The 14,459-nt window shown below is 45.1% G+C and overlaps 2 protein-coding genes across 4 annotated transcripts in view; one reads left to right on the top strand and one right to left on the bottom strand.

Moving 5' to 3' along the window:
- Positions 1 to 383, bottom strand: part of LOC120846517 (peroxynitrite isomerase THAP4) — a 32,929-nt gene extending 32,546 nt beyond the window's left edge. For all 3 annotated transcript variants that reach the window (XM_040218307.1, XM_042292439.1, XM_040218311.1), the window contains exon 1: positions 143 to 383. In XM_040218307.1, coding sequence (XP_040074241.1) covers positions 143 to 307 — 165 coding nt within the window. In that variant the 5' untranslated portion in view covers positions 308 to 383. The remainder of the gene's footprint in view (positions 1 to 142) is intronic.
- A 592-nt stretch (positions 384 to 975) lies between these two features.
- LOC115332846 (rac GTPase-activating protein 1) overlaps positions 976 to 14,459 on the top strand; it is a 55,630-nt gene continuing 42,146 nt past the window's right edge. The window contains exons 1-4 of the mRNA XM_040218337.2: positions 976 to 1,004; positions 1,281 to 1,375; positions 9,585 to 9,726; positions 10,702 to 10,762. Coding sequence (XP_040074271.1) covers positions 1,288 to 1,375; positions 9,585 to 9,726; positions 10,702 to 10,762 — 291 coding nt within the window. The 5' untranslated portion in view covers positions 976 to 1,004; positions 1,281 to 1,287. The remainder of the gene's footprint in view (positions 1,005 to 1,280; positions 1,376 to 9,584; positions 9,727 to 10,701; positions 10,763 to 14,459) is intronic.

Genomic DNA, 14,459 nt, shown 5'->3' with positions numbered 1-14,459 from the left:
GAAACGGAAACACGTAACCGGCACTCGCGATGATCACCTGTGAAAGCTAAGTGTAAATGACTTGCAGAAAAATCATTTAAAATAAATGGCACAGAAAGGTTAATGCTAGCCAGGCACGGCAGAGAAATGGACCCAGCCTCACCTCGCAGAGGTAAGCGTGCTTAGGGGGGATCCAGTCCGCGCCGCGGTTGATTTTCTCTACCCACTCCTTCCTCCTCTTGGGACATTTTGGTAGCTTAAACATCCGCAATCCTCGCGATCCAACAACAGTAGTGTTCCTGCATCCTGGGGCGCAGCAGCCGCCCATGTTTCGTTTAGTACTAATCCCGATCTTTTATCGAATCCGAACATTGGACGAAGCGCGTCGGCGCGTCTTCGACTCCTACGCTCATGCCTACGCTGCCCGCCGATACATAAAAAATGGTCCCGAAGTGGCAACAAATGACGTCACAGAAGCAGAAGTGTCATCTTGTTGCATGTCGCGATCTTGGCGGATAATCATAAAATCTGCAAGCAAAAAGAAAAAAAAAAACTTGAATAAATTTGATCAATTTGCAAATTGGATTGGATTGGTTTGTGTTCAGCCGCTTCGTCGAAATCGACGAAATGCGATAAATTAAACAAGGTTCTGCTCAAGAACTCAAGTAACACGACAGTTAATTTAAAATTTACAATACTGTTACAATTGTTTAGTACAAAATTAAATATATAAAACATTTACGAAACAGTTATAGTTTTAAAAATCTAGTAAAATTCCCCCAGCGACGCCTAGTGCGTCTACTACTGACTAGGTATCGCTGGCAGCCGTCCAATTTAAAGGGAGGCAATAATTTCTCAGAGCCGTGTATATCCACCCATTTATCCGGCTCGCCATAAAAGTGATAAAAGGAGGAAAGCGTGAAAAGCCGGTAAGTTTGGAATTCGAATGCGCCAACTGTCATTGAACTGTCCCGGGGAATGCTTTAACAACAGTGGAACATTCGGCGATCTTGACAGCGGTGCAGGTGAGTTATGTACAAGAAGTCATTTAAAACTATTATGATCTGGCCCGCTTTGGTCGGTGATTCGAAATGTTACGAACCCTTCAACTGTGATTTGTGCCAGCATCTCTTGTGTCAAGTAATTTCATCCTGTCTGTAGCATTCATCATTTTAACGGAGAGTGCTGGTTGGTAGTTCGACGGTAGTGTATGCCCTTTTACGTGTCGTCTTCCTCCTTCCTTAGCTGTTTATGATGCGTTTTTGTTTAACGCTTAACCGTCATTGTCTGTTGCTGTTTAGCTACGTCATGGCTCCAACTTCCTCCAAGCTTTCCCTTGCCGCCCAATTTGACGATTATTGCCGACAGTCCGTCCAGAAAAGCAACATCGAGACAGGTAAGAAATAAAAGCTACTACATAAAAAAAAAAGTTGTGGCAAATTTGTGCACTTTTGTCAACCTCCAGTCATCTCAGTGACGGCAGAATAGAAAAAAAAAAAGGGGGGGGGGGGTGCAACCCTTCCCCCCCCCCCCCCTCCTTTTCACATACTCCGAGTAAATGCGTAAATGCTTTTATTTAAAGGGACCATGAAATGATCTTTTTACTTTTGCCAAATAACTTTGCATTTAACCTTCGACGTTCATTGAATGCTGAACAGGCATCCGTTTTCATTTTGGTTTATGAACTTCTACATGAAAAATTGTTGAGATAACAAGTTTTTCTTCCTCCAACTCGCTGCAAAGGCCCGCTTCAGATGGGGCAATTTCTCCCAGTAACTTGACGTCGCAACACGTGTTGCCAGCGTTCACACGCAGCAACCAATTGCTGCAGTTTGCTATCGTCATCATTTAATTTTATTTTTCTTGCACTATTTAGACACAGTTACATGCTATGAACAGGTTTTTATAGACCAACACGCTGTTTACAAACAAGCCCGCATTTGCCCACACAAGGTGCGGGCACTGCGTGTGCGCAAAAACCAAATTTGGGAGGAGTGAAGCGTCTGCGCATGCGCAGTGCCGTCGACAGCGCCGCCGCATCTGCGTGACGCCAGGGCCGCGTGTTGGTCTATACATTTAGATGGCGTTGAGAATACTAGCTCATCTTTCTGAAACGGTTTATTTACAGAAACAATCAATTTCAAGCCAGAACCAAGTTTTTCATTGTCGTCACCGGCATGGGGTATCGCATGAAAATAGCTTGTTCCTGATTGGCTGCTGCCGCTTCAAATGCCTTCGAATTGCTCCGAATCGCTCGCCTGTTTTGAGCCGGACCCAATCTCAGCAATTCGTGTTGATCTAGGGAAAGTTAGGGAACAACCTGCCAGCAACCCCAAAATTGCTGAGAAAGTTGCCCTGTCTGAAGCTTGCCAAAACAAGCCATGACCTAATTTTGACAGTTCTGACGTGCTCTGTCACCGGAACTGGAAGTTCTCTCGGCAGTAGGAGAATGGGAGCGTTAGCAGCGAGCTGGCGGTGTGCCGGTAGGTTTTACCACAGAGTTTTGCTGCGCTAATGGCGCCGATGCCATCGACATATTTTCTGAATCGGCGCCTCTCATTACCACGATAGCCATGGACACACCACAGCTCAGCGAAATTCAATTAGATATGTTGCGCTACAGCGAAAGCATGGGACTGGTCCCATACTCCGGTACACCTGTTGGAAAGTGCGGCGACTCTTTCGACCAAGACTCCAGTTTCTCGTCGGAATCGGACAACAAGGGGTGGCGACTCTAATGTACGGAATGTTTGGAGTATACACGGATGACCTTACACCTGGGGTCTCTCAAACCGATGAGCTGCACCAAGTGCTTTGATGTGGTTCCTTGAGTGGCAAGCGGTGAAACTGCAGCCGTTTCTTTTTAAGCTCCAGACTGCACAAGCTGTAGTTCAAGCACTTGCAACGAGCGTGTTATTCGTCTGTTGTGACCGGAACGAATGGAACAACCGCTCTGCGCCACGCATACACACTCCTGCAACCACTGCAAGAAGTGCTGCAGGTCCAAGGCACAACAGCCGCTTCTCCGACGCCGTCGGCCGTTTCTGCGGTATCGCTAAAAGGGGGACGCGCTGTCACTCACTGGCGTAGCAGAAAATGCGCAGAGTTTTTTCTATCAGCTCACGCTTTATTAACCTTTATTTATTTTTCCGGATAGGCTCGCAGGGCAGAGTGGATGAAAAGAAGAAAAGGAAAAGATGCAGTACGCCTTGTTGGACGATCACGGTTTTAAAACACGACTTCACTGATGGTATGAGTCTCGCCACGTGCTATTTCTATGGTTTCAAGAGACAATGTAATCTTAGCAGAGATATAGCGACATAGAAATATGATGTTGTGATCACATAGACGTTGCAATCGTTCAGGAATGCTAACACTAATCACTTTTCTCGGGTGATGAAAACGCGTCAAAATTCGCTTCCTTCATGCACGCCTTTAAATCCAGTACGCATCAGTAATGCCTTGACCATGAGCACACGAATGGAATGCGCTAAATAAAAATCGGGGCAATGCTCAAGGACACGAATGCTAAGAAAGCACCACTGTAGCAGAAGTAAACAAAGACAATGGCACGAGCGTTTCTGCTGTCTTGAGGGTGCCACCACAACATTGCCGCTCGAGTGTATGGACCTCCCCTTCTGGGATTTGCTGGGTTATTGCGACACATGACGAGAATTCAGTCAAAGATAGCGCTCTACGCGGAATGATGAACTTCCACCACGCCGACCACGTCAACGATCACCATCGACGACATGTTTTTCACCAGAGAGCAGGAATCTCAAAACAGCGCAGGCACCGTTTAATCTTTCTCTTGCTTTGTTTACCACACGATAGATGGCGCATAGCTCTGAGCATTATAAAATTCGTCAATTTCCGTCACATCGCTAATTATTCAATAAAATGTGGATCAGAATATTCTTTAACAAAACTTTTAAGAAACATTCGCCGGCTATTTATTGTTTATGATCGCGGTACTGGTGAGGTAGGCTCTTATCCAATAGGCTACGTGGATTCCGCTGACGTGCATTGGCTCCGTGGATGCATCGCAGGGAAAAGGCAGAGAGCTTTCGAAGAAAAGAAGGTATAAAAGAGTCTGCCTTTCTTTTAAAAATTCAATAGCAAAAACATTTTTTTTTCTTCTGCTCGTGTCTTGGTTTTCTTTTCACACCTTTTACGACGTGCAGTGGATGAAATTCGATTTCAAAATCGTTTCATGGTCCCTTTAACGAAAAAGAAAGTAAACATTAACATCAAAATATAAACATGGTTGACGGCTGTCAACGCATTTGTTCTGCGGTGGCAAAATCTGGAGGCACCAAGAGGCGAAGCCGCTCCGAGCACGACACTGCGGCGTCGGTCGCTGGGACGCCAGTCGCTCAGAGCCTTAATAGCAAATAGCTGCTTAAAGAAAATTTGTTGGTGTGGGGTTTTATAGAAACATCAAGTCGCCCATTGTCTTCTTTGTCCTTTTTTGCTTTAATCATCTTTCGACCGGCCTTCGCTGTCTTTCTTTTCTTCAACTTTTCCGTTTCTATCAGGATGTGCATCAGATCAGGATGTGCATCAGTACTGCGTGACGCCCGTTAAAGATCCCAGGCTAGTAATCGTACTAGCCTGGGTTCAGTCACCATAGCAGTGATGTGATTGCTATGCCATTTGCGCCAAAATGCTTGCCCTGCTACACCATGCTACATTTTACCAAAATGTGAGGAATTTGCGCCAACATTGCGCCAGAACTTAAGTTCACTTTAATAATACGGAATACATAACAGCTGCGGGTCTTGCTACCAGGCCGTATCAATAAGGTAGGCTTGTGCGGCTCTTCAGGACTTTCGATAATCGCCTCAAATAACATACCATTTGATTTGATTTCGTACCAAGCACTGACAGTACTCGGAAGTTTCGCAACAAGTCTCGTGTTTGTGGTCAGTTTAGCTTTGTTGAGTGCACTTCTCACCGCACACTGGTGTGCTGAAGAAGCGACGGTTGCAAACTAGTTGTCGCGGTGTTGCAGGTCTTGCTTCGGTGCAGCGCACCTGCGTGTTAAGGGGAAAAATATTCCTCCAGAGCGAGACGTGGTGCAAGCATAGGCGTAGACCTCGGGGGGGGGGGGGGGGGGGGGGGGGGGGGGGGGGCATTTAAGGGGGCAGAGCCCCCTCCCCCCCCCCCCCCAGGCTTGGGCCATCATCCTTACCGAAACGCTGTTTACATGCCATGTAACGAGCTTCTAGTAGCGGCATGTAAACAAAATAACGCCCATGTTGCCTTTATTGACAAAATACATGGGAAATGGAATCCCAGCGTGCTTTCGTTTGCTTCAATCTCCAGTTCTGGCAACAGATAACGCACACCCCCCCTCTCCTCCCCCCCCCCCCGGGAAAATGGAAAGTCTACGCTGCTGGGAGCAAGAATGTATATATGAACTCTTTTGTAGGTTTATTACAGCGAAGCTGTTATACGCTAGGGTCTAGTAAAAAATGTGTCCACACATGTCGACAGAAAACTCCTCATTGGCAGTGATGTGATTGCTGCGCCAAACTGTGCCAAAGTGCTTACCCTGCTACATCCTGCTACATTTGACCAAAATGTGAGAAATTTGCACCAACGTTGTGCCAAAACTTAATTACACTTTAATGATACTGATACCTACAGCTCAGGCCTCACTGCTCGACCGGGCCGTTACGATATGCTTATGCGAATTATCAGAACTTTTGGCTATCGTCTGAAATAAAGTACTATTCGATCGCATTTCGTGTGAAAGGCTGACAGTACTCGGAAGTTTCGCAATAATTCCCATGTTCGTCGTCTGTTCTGCTGGAGGATTAGTTAGTCTCGTTGAGTGCGCTTCTCCTCGCGCATTCGTGTACTGCAGAGAAGCGAAAACCGCAATGTAAGCATTGGGATTTTGTGTGCCTTGCTTCTTCGCAGCGCACCACTGTGCTAAGGGGAAAGCATTCCTCCAGAGCGAGACTCGACACAATTCCTGAATACTGCTTTGGCTTGTATGTATGACAGATTACGATATCCTGGCGGTACCTTTTTCCATATTGAGATTTAGCAAGGATACTTCGGTGTTGCAAGACCATTTATATGCGCTCTTTCGTATGTTTATTTATTTATTTATGCCAACTAATTTGTTTAGCTATCACTTTTATATAGATAGGAATAAATTAGAACTAAGTTGGCAGGAGCAGTGGATGGAAGCTCGGGAACTCCCTTAATAAGTTCGGTGGGATTGTTTTTAAGTTTTTGTTTACATGCCGTTTTTGTAAATTGTAAATTGCTGTTTTGTTACAACCTTTAGAACTCTAAGGAACCAGTAATTTATGGGCTCTCTATCTCTATTATTGTATTATTTCAGTGAGATTCAGTATCTAAAATAACCATTCACAGCAGTTTCTGCTGTCCTTCACCAGTCATCCTCTTGTCACCGTGTCTGGTGCTTCTCCACGCACCTAAATGCTAGCTTTGTGTTTGAGGGACTCACTCCTGCTGTGCAATTAATGCGAGCTAAGGGTTGCACGTAAGTTAGAAGGCAATGTAGAAATTGCCTTTTAGTTGGACGTGCCAACACATTGATCTTCACAATGCCTGCATTGGTACGAATAAGAATGAGGCTCCAAAAGTTATTTTGGCTGCTCCAAGAGCTGCTCCAAAATGACTCGTACCAATCACATCACTGCATCGGTCGTGGCAAGTATGAATAAATAAAAACAAAAAGAGGGGTCAAGTATAAATGAATAAAACCAAAAAGAGGGGACAACCAGCATGAGTCAGCCTTCCTTGGCATTATTAGATAGTGAGGACCTGATCCCTTGTTATCATCTCTAGGCATCGTCCTCGAGGTCGTCCTAGAAGTCATCTGAGAGGTCGTCCTAGAAGTCATCTGAGAGGTCGTCCTAGACGTCATCCTTGAGGTCGTCCCTAAAATCGTCCAAGAGGTTTACCTCTAGGCGTCATCCTAGAAGTCGCTCTAGACGTCGTCCTCGAGGGTCGTCCTCGAGGGTCGCCCTAGACGTCGTCCTCGAGGGTCGCCCTAGAAGTCGTCCTCGAGGGTCGTCCTCTAGGCGTCGTCCTCTAGGCGTCGTCCTCTAGGCGTCGTCCTCTAGGCGTCGTCCTCGAGGGTCGTCCTCGAGGGTCGTCCTCGAGGGTCGTCCTCGAGGATCGTCCTCGAGGGTCGTCCTCGAGGGTCGTCCTCGAGGGTCGTCCTCTGAGGGTCGTCCTCTGAGGGTCGTCCTCTGAGGGTCGTCCTCTGAGGGTCGTCCTCTGAGGGTCGTCCTCTGAGGGTCGTCCTCTGAGGGTCGTCCTCTGAGGGTCGTCCTCTGAGGGTCGTCCTCTGAGGGTCGTCCTCTGAGGGTCGTCCTCTGAGGGTCGTCCTCTGAGGGTCGTCCTCTGAGGGTCGCCCTCTGAGGGTCGCCCTCTGAGGGTCGCCCTCTGAGGGTCGTCCTCTGAGGGTCGTCCTCTGAGGGTCGTCCTCTGAGGGTCGTCCTCTGAGGGTCGTCCTCTGAGGGTCGTCCTCTGAGGGTCGTCCTCTGAGGGTCGTCCTCGAGGGTCGTCCTCTGAGGGTTGTCCTCGAGGGTCGTCCTCGAGGGTCGTCCTCGAGGGTCGTCCTCTAGGCGTCGTCCTAGCCGTCGTAAAGATAACAGCTTCGCTGGTCCTCGATCTTCACGTGAAGTGGAAGGGCTCTACAATTTTTTAAACAGAATAGATGGGAAAAGAATTTCATAAAATAAATTTACAATGAAGAAAAAAAAATTTTACAGCTATATTTACGGCGTGAAACAAGTTTATGTAAATCCGTTTCACAATAACTTTGCGTATTGGGGAGGCTACGGTCCCCGCGACCCAATCAGAGCGAGGCACGTGGCACCACATCACGGGAGCGTGTGTGTCACTGCGCCAAGGGACCGACTGTTGCCTGCTGGCCAAGAGTCATCAGCTGCGAAACCAACCGACTTCTGATGAATGTCCACTGCCGCAACATTGCCGTCCGCTAGAGTAGCAAGTTCTTCGGGAACAGTTCACGAGACAATTATACGCTCAATTTACCCACGAATCTGTGGCAAATGCTAATGCCAGGGCCAAGTATTGAGCGGAAGCTGGGATCGGCAAACTGCCATGGCGCTACAAAGAGAAACATGTTGGGAGCGGATTGGATGTGGCGTCACTTTTTTTTTTTTGTTTACATATAATTGAAACTCATAAAATTGTTAATATTTATTCCTTACTTTTTATTAATTCTCGATAGACAAGAGAATGCTCTAGATCAATTGCTGTGAAAAAAAAAAGAAACCTAAAACTACTTTTTTTATGCTTTTTTTTCTGAATTAAGAATTGCAGTTTTGTTACAACCCCACAGAACTTGAGGAACACATAAATATAGGTGCTCAAGATTATTGTATTTTAACATTTGTTCAGTGGGATTTCATACGTAAAATAATCATTCACGGTAGTTTGTGCTGTCTTTCATCAGTTGTCTTCTTGTTACCGCGTCTGGTGCTTCCACACGCAACTAAACAACTAGTGTTGGTTCTCCTTCTTATATTTTACATCTCTCCTCCTCACATCTACGGTGATATAAATGAAAATGAAGTGTCGTGCAGTTATGCTCCAAAAGCTCTTTTTGCTTCTCCGAAATTAACTTTGGGCTGCTCCAAGAGCTGCTTTAAAATGTCTACGACCAATCACATCACTGCCATAGTGACAGAAATTGAAGAAATATAGGAATGTTCAGGACCAATAGCATGCTTCGTACTTTTTTTGTGTGTGTACTACCGTTAGTTGCTTTATTTATTTCAATTTAATATGAACTAAAAAGGGATTATGCATTTCCTTATATAATAATTGTAGGAATGCCCATCCTTGAAGTTAGTGGGCATTTGTAGCACTACTGTCAGTGCAGCATGGCTGAGAGGATACTCTGCAGCAAAAACTTGCACCTTGAGGGGAATTTCAGAAGTTGCTAAGGATCCAAATGAATAATCATCATGGGGTACCTTAAAATGGGAGCGAACCTTTTGCTCTGAAGCATAGCTGCATCGGGCAGATTTGCTCACGATCACCTGTCTATCAGTCACACATATATGTTATATTTTTAGTCCTGTACTGCACTAGTATAATGAAAAGAAGCTGAAGAAGTTTTTAAATCTCAAAATGCTGCAAATGTTGGAGCTATGGCAAAAACAACAAATGTATTTAAATGTTATTAGTAGGGGCGACGTACTCACAAATGAAAATCTTGCCGTTGCCCCCCTGCTGCCTGTCGAGCGCAGGAGAGTCAGCATTGTACAGCTCTTGCTCACCTTTCAGCTGACTCGGAGATGTTCACGATGACGTCGCAACAGCTTCGACAGATAACAGGCCTGTGGCTCTGGGGTTTGCCTCATGCCTTGCAGCAATTCCTGTCCATTTTTCCGAGATAAAAGAGGTCTACGTTGAATTCCTCCTGATTTCAGTGCAAAAACCGAATTCAGGAGACAAAAAACTCTAATAAACTGCTCCCAACTCAGTCTTTTTTTTTTTTTTAACAGCACATACTTTAGCTTGTTTTCATGCTTCACTTGTCACCTGTTTGTCATAAACCGCCTCCGTCCTTTTGCCCGCAGAGTTCCTTGCCTTTGTGAAAAACCAGGAAGAGTGCCGCAAGCGGTGGCATGCTACAGAACTTGACAATGCTCGGCTCAGAACGGAGCTGGAAGCTCTCAAGGGTGCTCATCTGGAGCTTGAGCGCAGACTGGCTTACACCAGGTAAAACATGGGTGCTTAAAGAGGGTTCCTAGCAATTCGAGGATTCTTCAGAATACCTTCGAGGGTTCTCCTAAATTTCCTCGACCATCCTTTCTACTTCATAGTGTTGTTATTCGCGAGGTCTGCAAGCTTCTGCGCTGCTTTATGGCATCAGCGCCAAGACCCAAAGGGGTCCCCTGTCTGCCATTAGAGGCAGATAGGTGTTCCTCGAGAACCCCTGAGGCGAAAGATGCTTGCCTCTCCTAATTTCCACGGTTGTTAATCCTTTAGCAATGATGTTTCAAGCTGCGAAATCGCTCCCTTCTGCAGTAATCTTGCTGACAATTTAGGCTGCCAGAGATATGACAGTAGCTATTTTATCGCGCAAGTTGAAGGAAGGTAGCCTTAGCCTTGAGCAATCAGGTGATTGACTCATTCAATGGCATACAGTTCAGTGCAGTGCAGTCAAGTATGGTTGCGAGCCACTTCCCCTTGTGGTATCGGAGAACTTCTGTCTGTAAAGGCCTCAATATATTGCTAGTGCAAAATGTCATTTTTTCTTAAACATTCCTCATTTGTTTATATATTTTCTGCAGTGATCTCTTAATTGTGAATAGGAAAGAAACTAAAAAAAAATTGGTTGTGCTAACATATATTATTCATACAAGGGGTCCAATAGCCAGTTTATTCTGTATATATTCCAAAAAGCGGTATTTTGATAGACATACGACTAATAGAATTATGGACTTGATATTTTGTAAATTTTCCAAGTGCCAGTTTTCGAAATAAAGTCACCGTAAAAGTGTACAAGTTTGCAGGCAACCATAGTTTAAAGAACTTGCTAGTTGTACCTGGGAACTCTGGTGAGCCTTTTGGGAAGAACAGTAGCTGTTTTTGGAACCTTCGCAGTTTAGTGGCAATCCCAGACTTCTCCCCAATTTTTCAGAAGATTGACATATGCGGACCCGTGTCTTCTTTTATTCCCTTTTTATTCAGGGAGGTTTTGGAGAAAGAAGTGCAGCGCAGAGAACGCAGCGAAGAGGAGAAAGAGGCCAAGGTGAGTGCGTTAGCTAAAGCATGTTTACCAATGACAAACAAGCACGTTGCAGTGCCATGCCCCGGCCGAAGGGTTGGCTCAGATTGGCTTGGCCAAGGGCCAATACATCCCCCTTTCTTTATTGAAAAAATAAAAATTAATAATGCAAAAACATGCATTTGTAGAAGCCACTCCGTTCGTTTGATGTTGCAACGTTGCACCTCTTGCCGGAAATTCTCGTAAGTCGAGCAGCATGGTAGCCGCACCTGTCGGGATGCTCGCCTGGGGAGAGGTGATGATGGTGGCGATCCAGGGTTTAGACCAGTGGTACTGCTGGTCCTGTTGTAGTCTTAAGCTGCCAATCAAGGTGGTGTGGCAGGAGGCAGGCGGCAGACCTTCATCGTTGGCATCGGATTCCTTTCAGTCAACCTTGTCCGAGGAAGTATGCTACTCTTGCGTTTTCAGAAGGTGCCAACGATTCCAGTGCATTTCTTGACCCTGTTCTGTGCAAACTCAATACGACCTCGGTCTCTCGCCGCGCACAACCCACGCTTTTATGTCCATGATCCATTCGAAAACCGATTATTTCCTTAACTAAGGCTCGAAGCATGGTTGGTTTTGCTCATAAATTAGGAAGGAACTTGCCGAAGTAGTTAAGTGCTCCTAAAAGCCGTTGAACCTCGTCCTTGTTTGTTGGGAGTGGCATTTCATGGAAGGCACTGCACTAGCTTAGGATTGGGCTTGACACCCTTCCAACTGATCTTGTCTCCTAGGTAGCGTATCTCATTTACTCCAAACCTACATTTTTCAGCTTTCAGTATGATGCCACCTAACTTTGTAGCTCTCAATGCTGCTCTTGGCCGTGAATCATGTTCTTCGTGTGAAGACCTCCACACGAGAATGTCAATCATGTAAACTCGGACATATGGGAGATCATCGAAGATTTGGCTCGTGGCTTTCCGGAAAACTTCAGGCGCCAAAGCAATACTGAAAGGAAGCCTTAGATAGCGGTAGCACCCAAAAGGTGTTGCGAATGTGCAGATCTGGGATGTAGAGTTGTCAAGCTGGATTTAGTGAAACCCGCTATTGGCATCTAGCTTGCTGAAACGTTTTGCGTCAGCCAGCTCCGCTTCAATATCTTCCCTGCGTGGCAACTGAAAATGTTCCCTTTTTCAAGGCAGTATTTACGTGCTTGGGGTCATACATCTTCCCACTCTTCTTTTGTGCCACCGCCAAATGGCTTACCCAATCGGTTGGCTCCTGGACTTTCTCAGTGATGCCGCCGGCGACCATCCAATCTAGCTCGGTCTTCAAGGGGTCCCGGAGAGCATGAGTAGGGCACATTGTTGGGCTAGTTGGTTCATCTTAGTGAAACATATAAAATAGCGCAAAAAAGACAAGGGCAAGAAGCATACAGGACGAGCGCTAACTTTCAACTAGTTTTACTGAGGAAAAGCAAGCATATATATACACACGACAGGCAAAGCAGCACCACATAAAAGTTTATTGATTTTGTACCCTATCATTCAAAAACTGAAATTCATTAGTATGAAGTACAATAGAAGTGTTGCTGACACATGCCGTCCCACTTTTTTTTGATAAAGAGTGCTTTCAATAGCTCTCGAACGACCGTCTCTCGACTTCTCCCCAGAATCCTTACCTGCTGAAGTCGCGGACCACAGTTACACGTGTTGCAGTGTATAGGCAAATGCGAGCCATATTTATTTTTTACTGATAATGCGTGCTCCCGCGCTCGGTCATTGATGCACCGCCCCGCCTTGGTGATGTATACCTTACCGCAACTCAGTGGGATTTCGTAGACCACATCCACTGTGCAGCTCATGTAAGGGGTGACGTGTTTCTTATCACATGGCGCTTTTGCCTTGTCGTCAGAAATGCGGGAGCACAACCCAGCCAACTTCTTTGCGGCAGAGAACACAACGGGAACATCATACTTGCTTGCAAGTTTCTTCAGATTGTGGGCAACCTTGTGGATGTACGGAATAACTTCTGGTCTTTTTGTTTTCTGCCTTGTTGCGACCTTCCTTTTCAACCCCTTCATTTTTTGTAGGGCGATCTCCGCCACAGAAACCAAGACCGAACATGGGAAGCTAGCCAATTCCAGTCTAGAAATCTGATATTTAAAGCTAGCATCCGCCTGGTGGTCACAGGACTTCAGCAGTGCAGACTCCAAGCATGAAGTTGCAATAGCAATAAGGCATATTTATCTTTTACATACAGATTTTTGTTATCATTACATTCTAGATATAAAAGGTCATTAATGTTTATAGTGTAATGAACAACAGCTTTTTTCTTTTTAATCTGAAATAAGATTTACAGTTTTATTTCAACTTTTAGAGATTCAATAAAACATAAATTTGAGTGCTCAAAGATATTCTATCGTAACATTATGTCAGTGGAATCTACAACTAAAAGGCTAGTTCAGTGTTCCAGGGGGAAGCAAACCTGCCGTGCAATTGATGCTACATACCTGCCAAGTCTCCGGTATTGCCCGGAAGACTCCCGAATTTTGACCAGTTTGTACGGTTGTACGATTGACAGAAAAATATCCTGGAAAATGCAAGTTACCCCGCCTCCCCACCCTCTTGCACCTTAAAAGGTGTTTTTGCTGTCGCAACAGACGGCTGCAATAATAGAGAAGTCAATCTGTGTCTCTTTAGTTTGAGCAGTTCAATATAAATGTAATAAAGTTGTCTTTATGTAAATTTGTTGTCAATATTTATTTTTGCAACACCGGACCCCAACCCCTTGTTCAGAAATTTTGCTCAATTTGGTTTCTCGAACTTGGCAGGTATGATGCTAACAATTACATAGAAGTGGGAAGGCAAAGTAGACATTGCCTTTTATTTTGATAGTATAGCATATCATCATCATCATCATTTATTTTCCTTGAGGGCCCCAGGGGGCATTATACAAGGGAGTGAACACACTAAAAACATCAACAAAAATAGTTAATAAAAACACACTGTAATCTATACTTGTATTTCAGAAAGAAAGAGGTTAACGGCTGCAGCAAACTTGTTAGTATCAGTCATGTTTACAATGAGGTCAGGTAATGAGTTCCAATCGTCAATAGCAGATGGTAAAGTCGACATTTTATAGGAGACAGATGACGAAGTAATTGAGCGCAGTTTACATGAGTGGTCAAAACGAGGGAAAATACGGTAGGGAGGTGATAGTAGAGAATCTTTTAGATGGTTGTTGTGGTAAAAGATTTTGTGAAGAAGAGTGAGACGTGACACCCTTCGACGTAAGGAAAGTAAGTCAAGGTTAGCTGATTTGCGTAATCCTGATATGCTAGTGTATGGGGAGTAGTCAGAGTAAATAAAACGAAGACCTCTGTTTTGAACGGATTCAAGGTTGTTAGTTAGATATGATTGCCATGGTGACCATATGGATGAAGCAAATTCAAGTTTAGATCTGACCAAGGTCGTATAAGCTAGTAGTTTTACTGAAGGTGTAGCTAGTCTGAGGTTACGGCGAAGAAATCCGAGAGTACGGTTAGCATCGGCAGTGACAGCATTTATGTGAGTAGTCCATGACAGATCAGAGGTCAGGTGAACGCCTAGGTATTTATATGAGGAACAGGTAGCTACTGGGATAGTGGAAAGGTGATAAGAAAAGGATGAAACATGTGAACTGCGGGTGAATGATAGAGATTTACATTTATTAAAGTTTAAAGTCATTTGCCATTTGT

This window comes from Ixodes scapularis, unplaced genomic scaffold, assembly GCF_016920785.2.
Source record: "Ixodes scapularis isolate PalLabHiFi unplaced genomic scaffold, ASM1692078v2 PGA_scaffold3__209_contigs__length_174095766, whole genome shotgun sequence".
NCBI classification, from domain to species: Eukaryota; Metazoa; Arthropoda; class Arachnida; order Ixodida; family Ixodidae; genus Ixodes; species Ixodes scapularis.
This window is presented reverse-complemented; position numbering and strand designations above follow the sequence as displayed.